This window comes from Mastomys coucha, unplaced genomic scaffold (assembly GCF_008632895.1).
Source record: "Mastomys coucha isolate ucsf_1 unplaced genomic scaffold, UCSF_Mcou_1 pScaffold7, whole genome shotgun sequence".
NCBI lineage: Eukaryota > Metazoa > Chordata > Mammalia > Rodentia > Muridae > Mastomys > Mastomys coucha.
Window position 1 is genome coordinate 16,892,805 of NW_022196913.1, and position 15,313 is coordinate 16,908,117.

Below are 15,313 nucleotides of genomic sequence, written 5' to 3' on the forward strand. Positions count from 1 at the left end.
GTATATGTGAGTGTGTGTGTGTGTGTGTGTGTGTGTGTGTGTGTGTGCATGCATGTGCATGTACGTGTGCATTCAGGCATGCATGTGGAGGTCATAGAACAATTTGAGGTAACCAGTTCTTTCCTTCTTCTATGTGGGTACCAGGAACAGAAATCAGGTCATCCTTGGTGGCAAGTGCCTTTACCTGGGGAGCCACCTCTCCAGCCCCAAAATTAATTGCTGTAATAAAACTTTCAAGACTATCCTGAACACAGACTTAAGAAAAACAATTTAACAATTTAACTGTAATACCTTGGGGCACTGTGAAAGTAGCATAACAGGTTGAGACACTACTCCATGGAAGACCAAAACACAGAGTAGAAAAATATACAAATGGAGAACAAAGAGGAGCACATTATTTATGAGACCAGTTAGTTGCCTGGCTGAAGGAGCACTACTGTGGGCTACAATACAACAAGCTTGAGAGCCCCTGCAATTCAGCAGCCACCTGTGTCCCTTTCTGTACCTGGCTGGTGTCCACAGGAACAGGTGTGAAGGCAGCTTGGGTCAGGGACACTGTAGGACCCAGCAGGTCTCGTGTGTATGTCCTCTCTTGCTTATATTCTCGGCTATGCTCCACCTTCAATTTTTCTTTGGGCAGAACAGCTTCATAGCAAGCTGCATAACCAGGTGGAGGGAGAAACTTGAATTCTCCATGTCTCCCCCCAAGCAAAAAACGAACCCTGAAAAGGAAGCAAGTTTGTGTCATGATATCTTTGATATACATGTAAGTTTTCAAATTTAAAAATATTAGTATCATTTATTGGTACAAAATTAACTGTCACAAGCCACATACTCCCCAAATATGGCTTAAAGGAAAAATGTCCCTCATAGCCTCATGCATCTGAACACATTGTCCCTAGCAGGTGATACTGTTCGGGGGAGGTTTTGGAACCCTTAGGAGGGGTAGCCTTGGGTGGAGGAAATGCATTACTGAAGATGGGCTTTCAGGTTTACAGTCTCACCCCACTTCCTGCTCTGGCTCTGTTACTTGCATAGGATGGGAATGTGACCATCTGCTTTCTTCTCTAGCTGCTATGCCATGTCTTGCCTACCATTATGAACTCTGAACTTAGGAACTACAAGTCAAAATAAACAAATTATTTCTTTTTGTCATGGTATTTTATTACAACAACAGCAAAGTAACTAATACAATTATCATACTAGTCTTGGGACTTAGGAATCTAAGAGCCTCTCCCCCTAAGAGGTTAAACACAAGAGCATCATCATGACCGAGGAAGAAAACTTAGCTCGAGTGTATTCACAGGTTAGTGATGACCCAGCACTGGATGACCTAGAAAGAACGGCTTCAGGATGGAAGTTGCATTACCATATTTCCATGAATGAGGGACATGTTTTCAACCACTATATGTCCTAAGGCAACCAAGGACTATTCAGACATAGTGAGGATGGGGCCTAACTATCTGTGTGTTTAAAAAGATAGGATCTGAGCAGTTGCTAGGAAAAAGCAGCCACTGTATTGAATCTGACTTCCTAGAGAAACTCCTTAAAGAAGCCCTAAGTGTCAGCTCTGCTTGCTGAAGAAAGCAGGTGACCATAGTTCAAATACTTTGCTAATTTCAACAACAGCAAAGTACTCACTAAGATTCTGTGTGCATTATGTTCAATTAAATACAATGTGAGCTTTATTGAAGGAGCTTTGAAACAGTCATGTGACAGTAATAATGCAGGTGTTCAGCTTACAAAAAAAAAAATGAACATTTTTAATGCCTTATAATCAACTTTCTGTTTTTTCATTTTTATTCCCGAAAAGGAAGTAGATAAAATAATGCAAAACTTTTAAATAATACACAAACTTAGAGAAAGAAGCATAATTTGTATAAATACACCAGAAACGGCCATTATCTTCATGGGTAGCTATGCCTCTGGGTTACTTTTTTTCAGTATGCTACTTTATAACTAGAAATATTCCTTGGAAATCATTATAACTCTAAGAGCAACCAAAGCAGAAATAGACAGTTGGTAGAAATAGGAGAATTTTCCTACTAGGGAGACACATAAATGTACTAATGGATGACAACATGGGAAGTTACTATGACAAGCCATCATAGAATTAAAGTTTTTGGTTTTTAGGGGTTTTTTGTTATTGTTGTTATTTTTCTTTTGTAGAATTTTATCCCTCCTCCTTTATAAAACAACATGATAAACTTGAGAAATAAGTGTGAAGTTTCACTGAAAGCAGGAGACCCCCAAAGTGTTCCACAGGGCAATGAACATGTAAGACATGGGGTCCTACGATGGACATGCATAGGAAAATAGCCATCTTAGAACAAAGGACTAAGGTTTGTGAAGGAGGGGAGAGTCCTCTCTGGAAGTGTGAGAAGAATGGAAACAGACCGAGCAGACTGAGCAGCAGAGAAGTACTAACTTGATTCCTGCAGAGAAACTGACAACTGGAAAGAACAGGCCATCGATATTGAAGTTCTCAAACATTCCTTGCACAGGTTGTCCATTAATGCGAAACGAGATGCTAGGAGCACTTAGATCTAAACAGCAACTGATGACATCGTCAGTTCTCAGCAGGTGCTGGTTGGGGGAGCTCACGGTTCGAGCTATACAACCTGTTGAGGGAAACCGTAAGTAAGGTGAGGTTTAACATGAAGAATCACCCTCTGAGTCACACAGTAAGAGTGATGGACCAAAGCCAAGAGAAGAATCCACCATGAAGGTTAATGTGCACTGTCAACTGTGCAGGACTCAGAACCACCAAAGTAACAGGCCTCCGGTATCTAGTCCTTAAAGATGGGTAGCATCATCCCCTAGGCTGCAATCTCAAACTACACAAGGAGTACAAAGACAGCTGACAGCAGCAATGATGCTCTTTGCTTCCTGGTTGTACACACGGTATCACGAGTTGCTTCCTGCTTCCTACTTCCTGCTTCTTGCCATCATGTCCCCCCACCCCCATGATGGACTGTATCACCTGGAACTGAAAGCCAAAATGGATGCTTCCTCACTGAAATTGGTTTTTTGATGGGTATCTTGCATGAATCTCTAAAATAAGTATCATGTGATATGATACTCTTGATCAAAAAGAAAGCAAATTTTCCTTTCTTCTCTCTCTCTCTCTCTCTCTCTCTCTCTCTCTCTCTCTCTCTCTCTCGGTGCTACAGAGCTTGGATAGAAAATGGGTCTTGTCATTTCTAGAAATTTCTGCATGCATTTGAATGCTATTTGATGCAGAAATTATCTCAGAGGAAATAAAATGATATCAGAGGATACAAAAGCATCTAACTCCAATAGCACCCAGCCACCTGCAACTTGACTTGTATAGTCCTTGGCAAATGACCACATCCATTGCTCTTTCTTTCTGACTGCAGATCAGAATGTAGCACTCAAGTACTTCTCCAGCACCATATTCTGCCTTCCATGCCTACTGTTATGTTCCCTCCCATGATGATAAAGGACTAAACCTCTGAATTGGAAGCAAGCTCTGTATTAAATGCAAATGCTTTGTTTATAAGAGTTGCCTTGGTCATGGTGTCTCTTCAGAGCAATAAAAAAGAAACTAAGACAGATGCATATGTAAACATGCACTCAGGCACAAACGTGTGGCCATGATAAGCTTCTCGAGGTTAGAGAACAACTTGTGCAAGTCTGTTCTCTCCTTCTATCATGTCTTCTGGGGATCAAAGTCAGGTCTTCTGAACCAACTGAGACACCTCTCCATCTCCATTCCCCACACTTTTCATAAGCTACACACACACACACACACACACACACACACACACATACACCTTTTTATGTCTGGCATATGTTCTAAGTAAGAATACAATTAAAATACCAGTGGTAGATAGCCTCCACTTTCTAAAATGTAGACACTGTTTTGATATTATCAATATGTAACTCTTCCAGCATCAGAATCATTATTAGGTACGACTTCTAGAATTCCCTGAATATTGTAAGAGCAGCTTTACAAACAAGAAGAACCAAAAACATGACAGCCAAGCAGCTCCTGGGAAATTGTTGATTCCCTTGTTAATGTCAAGACCCACAGCTAATAAGAATATTTTATTTTAGCCATGATGCTAAAATTCCACATCTACTACAATCCAATATATTGCTCAGTTTGATTGACATTGCGTGGTGAAGCTAATGAAAACTAAAGGATCATCCATGCCATTTGCTCTAGAAAGTCTGTAGCTAAGACAGGTCATTGAAGAACCAGAGGCCATGGTTTGAAGGACACATACAGTGTGGAAAGTGCATAGTCACATCTCCAGGCAGAGGGCCTCTCCTTGCACACTCACTCCATTGGACTCCCCTTGTTTTCTGCTTCAGTCCACAGGGAGGAATAGCAGGTAGACACACAGCTTTGGGTGCTGAATCTACACTGATCTTTACTGTATTGCTTCACAGCTTCCTCCATAGATTTTTTTTTTAATTTCAATTCTCTAAAAGTTTCAACTCTCTAAAACTCTAATGAGTTTCCCATTCTTGTCCTCGTCTGAGCTGCTTTGATAACAATGGTGTACATAGTTGACTATCAGAGAATAAATGAAGATGTCTTTCAAAACTTGACTTGAAGTCAAATATCTGTTCCTAGGAATACTGGTCTCTAATTACACAGTGTTCAGTGGTAAAACATGTGTTCTTCCTTAAAAACTGCCAGTTTGATGCTTTAAATCCAACAGCAACTGTTAAAAGGAAGAAAAATATGAGAGCAACTCCAAGGACATTGTCTCCATTTGTATGAATATGATGTAGAACGTAGGCAAATTTCATCTACTTTCCATTGGTCCTTGTGGACAGAACCCCACATTAGTAAAGCATGCCATAAGCCCTAAGTGGAGTAAACACGGCTCTTCACTACAGCAGTAATAATGACTTGTTGATGGACAAGGGGCCAGGGAAGTGGCTCAGTGTTGACAAAGGCTTGCCACATATTCATGAGGATATAAGTTCAGATCCCCAGAACCCATGTAAAAGACAGATACAGTAGCATGGATGACTATCATACCAGCACTCCTAGGATGAGACATGAGAATCTTTGGAAGCTGTGGGTTATACTACACAGTAGTAATGAGATCCTGTCTCAAATTGGGTGGGAGGCAAAACCTGATACCAGAGATGGTCCTTTGGCCTCTATACACACACACACACACACACACACACACACACACACACACACACACACAGAGAGAGAGAGAGAGAGAGAGAGAGAGAGAGAGACAGACAAACAGACAGACAGACACACACACACACACACACAGAGACACACATACACCGACACACATACATACATACATAACACATACACACACACACATAGAGACATGCAGACACACCCACACATACACAACACAGAGAGAGAGAGAAAGAGAAAGAGAGAGAGACACACACACAGACACACATACACTGACACACATACATACATACACAACACATACACACACACATAGAGACACACAGACACACCCACACATACACAACACATACATACACACACACACCAAAAACAAAAAGCAAAAAACAAAAAACAAAAAACAAAAACAAACAACAAAAAAACAAACAAACAAAAACCCTCACACGAAGAAAAGATTTTAAAGTTAAAAGACAAGTTTTCCTGACTACAGACTTTTAGGATAATTTTCTCCAGGAAGTCTGTGACCGGCAATCTCACTGTGGCACATCCACATAGTCATTATGCTTTGTCCTTAGTTTTCCATTTAGCTCTTTGCCATAAGTGCATAGAGCCCAGGTTTCAGTTGCAACAGTGTGAAGCTCTTCTGATTTGTTAAAAGGGAAAGTCTCAAGGTGAACTTAAGATCAGAAGTAGTGAAATGCCCAATAAAGTAGTGTGAGGATGTGTCATCTGAGCAAGTTCCTCCAACAATTGCCTAGAAGAAAACACCTCAACATGGCTCATTCATCCAGCAGAGGGCCCATTTCCCATGAAGCAATTCTCAGAAGTGAGGGTGGTGGAGTTCAGAGCATTATAGATCAAATATACCACAAAACAGAACTTAGCCCTATATTTGGCTGAGCACTCTTTTCCTGATCTTGGGACTACAGAATATTACTATAGGAACAAGGAAGGCATTATAGCTCTGATCTGATTGGCTCATGCACCTGGAGGGAGGCAATATAAGCTATTCTGGGACCTTTAGCCACAAACTCCAAGAGTTAAATGAGCTATCCAAAACATGGCTCCCCCAAGACACTTGAACTGGATAAGAAGGCCAATAACTCTTATTATAAAGATATAACTCTACAGAGTGCTTTGAGCTCATTTATCTTTTTACTATCAACTCTTGGGTTTAGTTCACTTAAATTTTAAGCCCTAATTCAGAATTTGTTAGGCCTCTACACTATTAAATGAACACCATTCACAACTAATAGACAAAGTTCAGTGTTTACAATTTAAGGTAACTTTCTGTTTCTTCTACATACTAAGTATAAGGAATGTCAAGGTCACCCCGGAACTGTCTTAGAAATGCAACTTCCTGAACTGAACATGCCTGCAATATCCAGGTGAAACTTAGCATCTGAAAGCAATAATGTTCTGCAAAAATCATACCATATTACTATGCAAGGACTAAGCTTTGGCATAAACCAAATTAAACCTATCTATGATCTGGAGAAAGAGCACCTATAGCATTTGCAGTAGGTGTTCAAATCAGCACTAAGAACTGGAGGCTGGTTTCTTGACAATTCATGCAGTTTTAAGTTTTCCACATCCGTCAAGCCATGTCACGCATGGACTGATCCCATGAAGTTTCCATTTGACCGGCTTCTGCTTTTACAGTAACTCCTAGGAATCTAAAGTAGTTATTGTAGTATATGATTTTGATGATAAACACTGAATCTTTTTGTACATACCAGTTAAAGTGATTCAGAAGCATATGAGATTCTTGTAGGTCATTCATGCACTATAATATCATTTTTAAACACATATTCACAAGCTTTCCAGCCCTTTGGAAATGTACTACTAATGCAAGTAGCTTCTTTTACTGTTGTAAAACATCTGCTTTTTGTTAAATTCTTGTACTCATCCTCTCAGCGTTGAAGTTCTGAGCAACAACTGTTCTCAGCCTGCAGATGTGTACAACAGGGCCATAAGACCGCCATTTGTTCTCAGCCTGCAGACGTGTACAACAGGGCCATAAGACCGCCATTTGTTCTCAGCCTGCAGACACGTACAACAGGGCCATAAGACTGCCATTTGGAAATTGTTTAAGGAAAAGGGACAGTGCCTACCTGACCAGAGGTGAAGGCCGTCAAACCCATAGGAGAAGAGGTCATCACCAACGCCATTGCCGCCCCACTCTTCACCCCCACCTGGGTATGGAGAATAGCCTTCGGTGGAAGCCCAGCCCACTCGCAGGTGAGTGGCTTCTGCTGTCACAAAGGGTTCTGTGTGGTCCACCATGAGCTCGTAGTACCACTTCTTATACTGTGCTGACCCTTCGCTGACACCCAGGAAAATATTAGGTCTCATGCTTTTAGACAGAAAAGGACAAAGAAAACTTCCATTGGTTTCATTACTCATTATTTTAAATATTATTCCTGATCCTCTATGATGTACATCTATGATGCCCGATGTTGTCAGAGTGACTGGATCTAGAATCATATAGGAGACCAACTCCTGAACATATCTCAGATCATGTTTCTAGATTTAGTTCATTGAGGTGGGCAGTACCATTCCCTGTGCCTGGGTCATGAGCTAAACAAACATGAGAAAGCAAGCTAAGTGCCCACACTCACCTCTCTGCTTCCTGAATGCAGACGCAAAGAGCTCATCCATCTCATGCACCTGTTGCCATGCCTTCTCCCACCTGTACCTGCAAACTGCCAGCCAGGATAAACATTTCCTTCCCAAGTTGCTTTGGTCTTGTATGGCAACAGGTATATATAACTCCAGCTCCAGGGGACCGATGCCTTCCTCTGTCCTCCAGGCATGCATGTGGCACACATACATACCACACACCCAAACTCATAAACTGCATCTCATAAATAAGTCTTTCAGAAACTGATACACATCTAGATGCTGGACATCTAGATCTCACACCACTTCTATTTATAGAAGGATAAAGCAGTCAGAAGGCTCAGGAAAGCCCCTGTTACTCTACCACACAGAACAGCTTGTTGACTTTTTCTCTGGCTTACTGACTTCTTTATCTAGAAGAATGGCACAGCATGGTTCTCAACAGCTACATCCGAATCTATAAAGGTCAGACCAGAGCAGCACCAAGGAGAGCTCACAAGATACAGCACAAGCCACAGGCAAATCGCAGAACTAAGCAGCTGGTAGGTGACACTCCTAACTCCTAACAGATCCCCTAAAGGGTAGGTCTAGTGGAATATGACATTCCCTTAGCTATTTAGTTTGAGATATCCTTAGGCTTGGAGGACTACTGTTTTTATCACCTGTAGTAGGCACATTTATGGGCTACTGAAGAACAGTGCAGCTACAGCCTGCTTCTCAAGGTGCCAGTAAACAGACACTCTCTCACACAACTGTTTTCGCTAAGTCCACATGTTGCTCGGCTCATCTATTATTTTATTAACCCATCTGCTTGGTGAGAACAATACTTGTTCAGTGGGGGAGACACATACAACTCCTTAGGAAAGCAAACAGCCCTCCTGCTGGCTTCCTAGGGAGAGAGTTCCTTGGCTGTGGTGTGAAGAGATGACAATGTCTGTGGGAACTTACTCACCTGCTGACATGATTCACAAGACGGGTCTGCAGTAAGAGATCTCGTCCTGGCAGGAGATTATCACAGATGAGGTGCTGATTAGAGCGGACAGCAACTCCATGGCATACACAGAGAGAACACAGCACATCCAGGACCTGGGGAGAGATGGCACTTCCAGCTGGCCGTGACTCAAGCATCAACAGCACTTTCCACAAGGCAAACACAACCACAACTATGATTGATTTTTATTGACCCATCTCTGTCTTTGTCTCTCTCACTCTGTGTGTGTGAGAGAGAGAAATGTGCATGTGTATTATGTATGGTGTGCATTCATGTGTGTATGCATGTTCAAATGTGTGTGTGTACATGCATGTGTGCATATGCATGCAAAAGACAGGTTGATGTTGGGCATCTCCCTGAATCATTCTCTCCACCTTATAGGTTGAGGCAGGGTCTCTCACTTGAACCCAGAGCTTACCAGTTTGACTACTCTAGTTATCTAGCTTGCCCTGGATGTGTAGGGGAAGGGGTAGGAGGAATGGGTGTTCCCTATCTCTGCCACTCAAGCCCTGGGGTTATAGAAAGCTGTACATTTTCCCAGAATTCCTGTAGATGCGGGAGGTCTGAACTCTAGTTCTCACGTTTTCATGAGCACTTTATCGTCCCTTACCCATAGCCTCAGCTTGGTCACTTTAACATGACAGTAGATATCCCAAGGACTCCTAGTTTTCTTTCACATACAAAGCAAGAACTGCTTGTGCTCCCACAGTTGTGATGTCTATATATTGAACAATCTTACTCCATGGAAACTAAGGATGGAAAATACTCATGACAACTTCAACACATCTTGAAATCATGTTAGCATACATCTTAATTTACTAATTTATTTTTAACTGATACATGAAGACAAAAACCACAAAGATATATTGGCTACCAGGCACTGATTAGATGCATGCATATGTAGTATCATGTTCAAATCATGATAAATGAATCAATCTCCTCATACATTTATTATTTATTTTATTAGTATCTTTTCATTTTCTAATTATAAAGTAGGAAATTAGTAAAATGTTCAAAGTGCTTGTTAAATAAGAAAAAAAGATAATATTTTTGTTTTCCCTTGTTTTAAATCATTATATAACATGTTAGATATTTTGGGCTCTCAGTATATTCTGTTTTGGCTTGCTGGACATTTATTCTATTTTTCTCCCTGGTTTATATTTATTATGGCAAAAGCATTTAAAATCCTCTCTTCTAGTCTTCTGCAATATAAAATCCACTCCACCATTTAATGATTCTAGAGCTCACTCATGGAATCAGATGGCTAACTTACCTTGTGGTTTCTCCCATGCTTGTCTAAAAGTGAGATAATGGACTTGATGTGCCCTTCTTTGATGATATTCAGAGCTTCTGGGCTCTCCACTAACACACAGTGGAGGACCTCCAGGATACCTACAGACAAGTAAAAGCAGAAAGTAGGTTGACGTTTTTGAGAACCAGTTACTTTTCATTTTTTTCATTCAACTGCACTCTCTCTGCTTGACATGTCATTACTTAGTGCTCAATCTGTTTGCCACAGGGCACTGTGGGAAGCAACAGGTGCCATTTGCCAGAACAGACAGATATCCAAAGATGACAAATCCCAGTGGAGAAAGGTGTGGAGCTTAGCTGAGGAAGGTGACCGTATCTTGGGAGTATAATAGAGAGCTGTCTGGCAGGCTTGGGGAACTCAGCAAATGTATCCTCTCCAGACAGTCACAGAGAGAAGGACAGAACAGAACAGGCCTGAGTGGCAGGCACACAGAGTGGGCCAGCATTTGAGACAAACATGGATGGACAGTAGCTTAGGGCAGATCCTGAAGCTTTCTGGCATTTAAAACATAATCCTCCAACAAGAGGGATCAATGGGTAAAGCACTTACAGCCAAGCCCGACAACTTGAAAAGGTACCTGAAAAGCGTGTTCCTTTTTTTTCTATTGTCTTGCCATTGGGCCAGCAAAATGGCTCAAGCTGATAAAGGTGCTTGATGTCAACCCTGAGAACCTGAGTATGTATCCCCAGGATACACATGGTAGAAGCTTCAAGTTGTCCTCTGACCTCTACAAGTGTACTGTGGCACACACACATACACACACACACACACACACACACACTCATACATGCACACATAAACACAAACTCAAATGTAATTTCAACAATAATAAAAAAATAAACTAGCCATCCACTGTCGCTCATCTCTGCCAATAATGATGGTGCCAATTGTCTGTAACCATGGCATGCAGAGTGCTGGCTGGCTGGCTCGCTCTCTCTCTCTCTCTCTCCCTCTCTCCACCCCCCTCTCTCTCTCTCTCTCTCTGTGTGTGTGTGTGTATCTCTGTCTCTGTCTCTGTGTCTCTGTCTCCCTCTCTCTGTCTCTCTGTCTCTCTGTCTCTCTCTGTCTCTCTCTGTCTCTCTCTGTCTCTCTCTGTCTCTCTCTCTCTCTCTCTCTCTCTCTCTCTCTCTCTCTCTCTCTCTCTCTCTCTCTCTCTCTCTCTCTCTCTCTCTCTCTCTCTAAGGACCGCACCACATTGGGAAGAAGCTTTTAAGATCCCATAGAAACGTTCTTATGTCTCTAGTGGAATTCACTTTCTTAGAGCAGATGCTTGTGATGCCAAGTTCACAAAAGGATGTAGAAGTCATTCCCTCAAGTTCTCAGGAGCTACACCTGACCCAAATCCTTGTCCTGTGCAGGTGAGGGCAATGGATGGTGGCTTCTCTGCTGTGAGTTAATCTGTTACAATATCCACGGATATTCAATTTATTTAGCACCTCAAACTCTGGGGCTAACTTAGCAGTTGTCCGACGGCCTGATAATAATGAAAGCAAAAAATTAAAGATAACAGAAATTCCAGAAGCCAAGACTTGAGCTAGAGATGCTGACATTATTGTACCAAAGCTGCCCACACTGTCACCAAAACCTAAACTGTGGCGACAAAACAAACTCATCATCCTGTGCCTGTATAGAACGTGATACCACTGATGGAAGGCACTGTTAGTAGATTTCCCACACTATCCTGGCGGCTTTTTTTCTCCCCATTATTTATTACTGTCTGCACATGGATGCCTACTTTTACTAACACATTTTATTGTGCTGTCCTAATGCATTCATTCCCTGACTGTGGCTGCTCCCCACTACAAATCAGAACTGAGGGGCTGTATTCAAGACCTGGGGGCACACGGGCTCTAAAATATTTATCTGGATGCTACAAAACCTGAGGGAATCAGAAGGGTGATTACACACAGAGGAAGAAGACTAAGGGAGAAGGGCTTGTCCCTGCCACCCAGGAAAAGGATGAGCTGTCAATGACAAGGAGGTCCAGACACAAAACCCAAAGGCCCTGTTCTGACGCATCCAGGGTTGAGAACAGTAACACATTTCTGGGACTTGTGGTACTTTGAATCAGCAGCCCAGACCGAGGCATTACCTTTTTATGGGAAGTTGGTAGCAAAAACAAAAACAAAAACAAAACAAAACACCAAAAATTGGAAGACTCTTAGCAAATAATGGCTTGCAAAGGCTCACAGCAAAACTGGATGCATCCACAAAGGCACATGTCTAGGTCTAGATGTGAAGAGCACATACTATGAACCAGAAGAACGGTAATAGGAGAACAAAGCACTGAAAGCAAGGTGGAAACAGAGACTCTACTAAGACAGAGAATCCTTAGAAATGAATGGGTCAGCCATGCTTATATACACAGTGACCAATGGTAAGGACGGCCGTCTCAAACAGAGGGAGAAATGGAGGGCCAGTACCTATGGAGATTGTCCTCTGGCCTCCATACATATGCCATGGCATGTACACACTTGCACTCAAGCACACAGACACACATATACATACATTTACATATACCATAGGCATACACAAAGACTAAAATAAGAAATGATTTGAATTTTAGTATAAGATAAATGACTAATTTATTTTTAAGTCTTCTCGCAAACACAAAGGGAAAAAGAAAGAAAGAAACAGCATGGAATTTTCTTTCTTTTTGTTACCAAGAGCTAAGTGGTAAAGCAAATGGCAGTTACCATAAGTAGAGTTTCTATATCTTACACGAATGGAGAAAGAAAATATTTATATATCACATTAGTATCCAAATTCATAGTTTAAAAATTGTGATTGCAACAGCTGTGGCTTCAAGGCTAATAGATAAAAGACGACATTACATGTATTTTGAATTTTTCAGAATGATTTTGAGGCCAAAGAAGAAAATAAGCCCATTATTTCTCAAGCTCATGTGATATTGAGGAGGGGGAAAGATGACAAAGTTTAAGTGTGAAAATGGAACACAGATTTGCAAAATCAGGGAAGAGGTGAAAATGGGAGCCAGCGCATAATATTCTTGTGCACACAGAGAGTAATAGAACTCACTCTGAGAGAGGTGTCTGCAAAACTAATGAGCCAAGGGGAGAGACTAACGTTTGGAATTGGAAGCTGAGTGTGAGACTCCTGGGGTAAACCTACTGAGAGGAAGCGCAGACAGAAAGCAATGCCACGATAACATACACTTCAGCCAAATTAAGCTTCTGATGGTTACTCCCTTCAGTTGAAGGGGCCAGGATTTAGGAAGGACAAAGAAAGCACAGTTACCAAAGGACAGTTAAGAAGAGGGAACTGCAGTTCTAGGCAGTTCAAGATCCAACAATCAAATGGCCATATCAAAACTTCCATATTATTCAAATTTTTATTTGGATACATTGTTATATCTTAAAAAGATAATAAAGGTTGAAGATGTGGCTCAGTAAGGTGCTAGAGTGTTTGGTTAGCAGGCATGAAACCCAGGGTTTGATCCCCAAAACTGCCTAAAATGACCCATGATGGTACACACCTGTTATCCAATCCTAGCTAGCACTAGGGAATTGGAGACTTCAGGATCAGAAGTTCAAAGTCATCCTCCACTACACTTTGAGTAGAAGGCTTGCTTGGGTCACATGAGTCTCAAAGAACAAAAGCTAATCAAATGCTCAGTGGTAACCTGAATCACAAATGCTACCAGATGTTCCTATGCTGTTTGGCTTTAATTGATTTTCCTCTTTTAGTTTATCATTGAGTGCATCCAGTGGGCTAGTCTCTCTATGAGCTCTTGGGTTTGAGCACAATGCAGAAGGAAGATGACACTACTTCAGAGCTCACAGTATTGACATAGACTCAATTCCCCTCTGCTTTCCTTTGACCTCAAGCACGTGCCTGTAAGTGCCTGGCCTTGCCTTCTTGTTGAACGGAAATCTAATGGTAGAATGGTAAGGATTCAGGAAGACAGCATGTTTAAGATGAGCTCCCCTTGCCTGCAACATCAGGACCAGAAATGCTTTAGATTCAGGTTTCTTCATTGTTGTTTTAGATTGGCATATACATAAAGAGATATTTTAGGGACAGAGTCCAAGTCTGAACACAAAAATCCATAATGCTTCATATAACGCTACATATGTAGTCTTGAAGTACTTTGATTTATTCTAATGTATATTAAAGTTATTTATTTGATGTTTGTTTACTGTGTGTATGAGTGGGCATGTGTACCGCAACATGTCGCAAAAGTTAGAGGACAACTTTGGGAGTTCTCTCCCACTGTGTGGGTCAGGATATCAGGCCTAGTGTGAGTACCTCTACCTGCTGAGTCATGCTGCCAGCCTAAAGACTATTTTATACAATGGACTAAATAACTTTTCACATGGAATACTGACAGCATGCCATGGATAAAAGGGTACAAGACCTTTCTTCCTCTAGTAGACATTGAGTAAAGTGTGCAAAACACTGCGTTATGGCTGTGACCCAATATATAAAGTCCACCATCCAACTTTCGACTTGTAGTGTCTTGTTGGTGACAAAGATAGGGCCCAGGGGCCCTATTCATTGCTTCTACTACTCCCCAATCCCTGAGATGTACGTGAAATACAGTCCCCAAAACTGCCTATGTCAGATCAAGTTCTTAGTCTTGACAGTTACATACATTATCATATCCACCCCATTTCCCCTCTAGCTGACCACATCCATTCCAACAGAGTCCCCTCCTAACTTCATGTCTGACCATGGACAGATGTGGGGCTATATGTGGGTACATGGGAAATCCAAAGGAAGGAAGGAAGGGGGGAGGGAGGAGGAAGGAAGGAAGGAGGAAAGCAAGCAAGCAAGTCAGCAAGAAAGCAAGCAGGCAGGCAGCTGTTGGGAAAGGGACAATCATTCCTGTCAACTGTCAATAACTCCTTTGATAAACAATGGGGCCCAGGCAGCACATTCCCATTGTATGCCAGAATTTGGGCTGGCTTGATCTTGTGCTAGTCCTGTGCAGGAAGCCACAGCTGCTGTGAGTTTATGAGCACAGGGCCATATCCAGAGGTTCCTGCCACACTAGTAGATCTGGAGGGTATGGCAGTACCCATAGTTCCCAGAGTTTCAGCTTCTCATCAATGGTTAAATAGATAAGGAGTCTCAGACCCTTCCTTAATAGGTCTTGAAGAAAAAACTGAGACCTACAGAACAAGAAAGGTTTTCAGGCCATGTAATCAGGTATCTGTTACCTCAAGAATCAAGTAGGCTGCAGATGGCACATTTGCTACTGTGCTCACCCAAATGTCCA

General features: G+C 41.8%; 1 protein-coding gene across 7 annotated transcripts in view; it reads right to left on the bottom strand.

Moving 5' to 3' along the window:
- The window catches only part of Ryr2 (ryanodine receptor 2), a 600,588-nt gene that overhangs the window by 240,314 nt on the left and 344,961 nt on the right, over positions 1–15,313 (bottom strand). For all 7 annotated transcript variants that reach the window (XM_031357976.1, XM_031357968.1, XM_031357974.1 and 4 more), the window contains 5 exons: positions 10,033–10,151; positions 8,721–8,854; positions 7,261–7,502; positions 2,429–2,621; positions 506–722 (listed from right to left, as the gene is read on the bottom strand). In XM_031357976.1, the coding sequence (XP_031213836.1) occupies positions 506–722; positions 2,429–2,621; positions 7,261–7,502; positions 8,721–8,854; positions 10,033–10,151 (905 nt within the window). The remainder of the gene's footprint in view (positions 1–505; positions 723–2,428; positions 2,622–7,260; positions 7,503–8,720; positions 8,855–10,032; positions 10,152–15,313) is intronic.